This window comes from Chinchilla lanigera, unplaced genomic scaffold (assembly GCF_000276665.1).
Source record: "Chinchilla lanigera isolate Chin_1 unplaced genomic scaffold, ChiLan1.0 scaffold00110, whole genome shotgun sequence".
Lineage (NCBI taxonomy): Eukaryota > Metazoa > Chordata > Mammalia > Rodentia > Chinchillidae > Chinchilla > Chinchilla lanigera.
The window spans coordinates 2,464,267-2,466,766 of record NW_004955511.1 but is presented as its reverse complement, the minus strand read 5'-3'; the positions used below and the strand labels follow the sequence as shown (position 1 = coordinate 2,466,766).

General features: G+C 64.0%; 1 protein-coding gene across 1 annotated transcript in view; it reads right to left on the bottom strand.

Moving 5' to 3' along the window:
* Positions 1-2,500, bottom strand: part of Rtn4rl2 (reticulon 4 receptor-like 2) — a gene marked incomplete at its 5' end in the record, with an annotated part of 11,040 nt that overhangs the window by 7,279 nt on the left and 1,261 nt on the right. Inside the window, 1 exon segment of the mRNA XM_013506377.1 lies at positions 76-649. Coding sequence (XP_013361831.1) covers positions 76-649 — 574 coding nt within the window.

Below are 2,500 nucleotides of genomic sequence, written 5' to 3'. Positions count from 1 at the left end.
CCGTGCCCCTGTGCCAGGCTCTGCTGCAGCAGCTGAGTCATCACAGCCCTGGGCAGGTTCGAAAACTGTCCTCACTTTGGCTCTCAGGAGAGGCCGGTGGGAGGGACAGGGCCAGCGGCCACCAGGCCGTGGCCCTCAGAAGCAGAGCCGTGGCCAGGCTGGGCTGTGGCCCTGACAGCTGGTAGCCTCTGCCTGCCTTAGCTGAGCCTGTGAGAACCATAACTACAGTGGCCACCCAGAGCTGGGCACCGGCGGGGCAGCTGCGGGCCATGCAGCCAACGCCGGTGACTGACAGCCGCCTCCCTGTCACCTCCTCCGAGCGGCGCCTGACGGCCAGGCCGGCTGCAGCGGGTGGGGCACACGCTTGCCTCGGTCGCAGCCCTGCGCACGAGTCCCTCGCCTGCCCGGTGCTCACAGCCCCGCTACCTCCTTCCGCTGCCCGGCCAGGGTGCCCACAGCCCTTCACGCTGGGGGTGGAGCCGGTGCCTGAGGCCGGCTCCTGCTTGCCTGCATTGCCTACTTGGCACGGGGCGACGGCTGGGTCCCCCTCAGCCCCCGGGGCAGGCAGGGCTTTCGTTATCCGTAGCTGACGGATGAGGAAACGGGCTCGGAGGAGCAGCCTTCCACCAGCACAGCGAACCACCGGTCGCTGCCGAGGAGCAGCGCAGGGCCGCGGCCCTCGGTGATCGGAAAACCTGCTCTGAACGTAGCCCAGGCTGGCCTCGAACTGTGCGCCCCTCCTGCCTCAGTGCTGGGGTCAGCTGTGCACCATGCCCGGCCCTAACCAGAAAATCCGGGCTCAAGCGCTCCTAAGTCTGAAACGCTTTGAGTTCGGCTCTGAAGCACGGGTGTAAAATTCCGCGCTAGAAAACGCCGCTCCGTGCACGAAAAGATTGCACACGCCGCCAGCTTCGGGCCGCGCACGGGCCGCGGTCAAGCGGGGTGATTTGGTGCTGAGACCCGGCCCCCGGGTGGGGTGGCTCGCTGGGGACTCACAGAAGTCCCGGGGCTGGCGGGTCGGGTCTGCGGTCGGGAGCCCCCGCTCCGCCCTTCCTGAGAGTCACCCCGTGGCCGCGTGCCACATGCTTTCTGTCCTGGTGCCCCGGAACTTCCTAGGGGAGCATCACTAGGCCCTTCTGTGGGGTGCGACTTACAGACGGAACCCAGCCGCGGACGGCGAAGCCATCTGCACCGTCACGCGCGCTCAGCACAGGGACCTCGCTGGGTGGGGTCCGGAGCGTGTGCTTTCAAGAAGGACCTGCCCAGTGGACCTGGGGCCCAGCGCCCCGAACTGGAGTCAGGCTCCTCATCTGCCACCCCCGCCCCGAGGTCCACGTGGCCCGGCCACCATGGAGTCCCCGGCACACAGCGAACGCTCAGGCGCCGGCCTCTGTTGCCTCCCTGTTCACAGCAGGGTGAAACTGCCCTCTCCCAACAAAGCCGGGCGTGGTGGCGCCCGCCAGCCATCCCAGCCCTCAGGAGGCTGAGGCAGGAGGGTTGCTGCGACATCACTCTCCCAACAGAGCCGTAGGCGTGAGAAGAGGTGCAGAGGGCATTCTGTAAATCATGTGGTTCCAGGCAAATCTGGTAAGAAAAGAAGAGGGGTGCGTTCTGCCCCCTCCCCCAGCCTTGGGATGACCCTGGCACAGCCCTCATTCCCCAGGAGGACTGGGGCACTTCGAGGCCAGTGTTAAGTAAGGCTCTCTTCTTTTTAACAAGCATCGACATGGTGCTCAGTCAACGCCACGCACTATTCTGAGTGCTTCACAAATTATTCATGTGTGTAATGCCTAGGAATCCCCTGGAGGTGGGGATCCCTGCTGCCCCTGTGTTACAGACAGGCAAACTGAGGCCCAGGTGAAAGAATGTGACGCACTTGTGAATGGCAGGGTGGAAACCCCATAAAGCACACAGGCCCGGCCTGACGTGTGCTCACGGCTGCTGCGACTGCCGCCATCCTGATCATGATGGTTACTGTTTTTCTGAGACAGGCTCTTGCCATGTGGCCCGGGCTGGCCCTGAACTCACATGGATCCTCCTGCCTCAGCCTCCCAAGTGCTGGGATTCCAGGTGTGCGCCGCCATGCTGGAAGTGCTGTCACGGTTCGTGGGGCAAGGACAAGGGACGCACTCTCCCAGGTCACTGCGCCTCACCCAGCACCGCCAGGCTCCTCTCTCTGCCTCGCCGGCTGTGCTCTCGGCACTGGCAGTGCGGGGTGGGCTCTGCAGTGCTTATTAAGTGACTCTCATATGGCATCAGCGACAGGAACCCCGTTTGCCACCCAGCAGTCTGGTCCCCCGTGAACCCCAAGGCGGAGGAGGACGCTCATCCGGGCTGAGGGAAGGGTTGTGTCCTTGTCCCCACCGCCGCCGCTGCTAACTGGGAAGGCTTGCCCACACGACGGCTTCCTGGAGCAGAGGAGCGGAGGCTCTGACTGCCACAGCCATGGCGAACAATAATTAGATCAATAATAATAACAGTAAATAGCAATTCCGCCTCC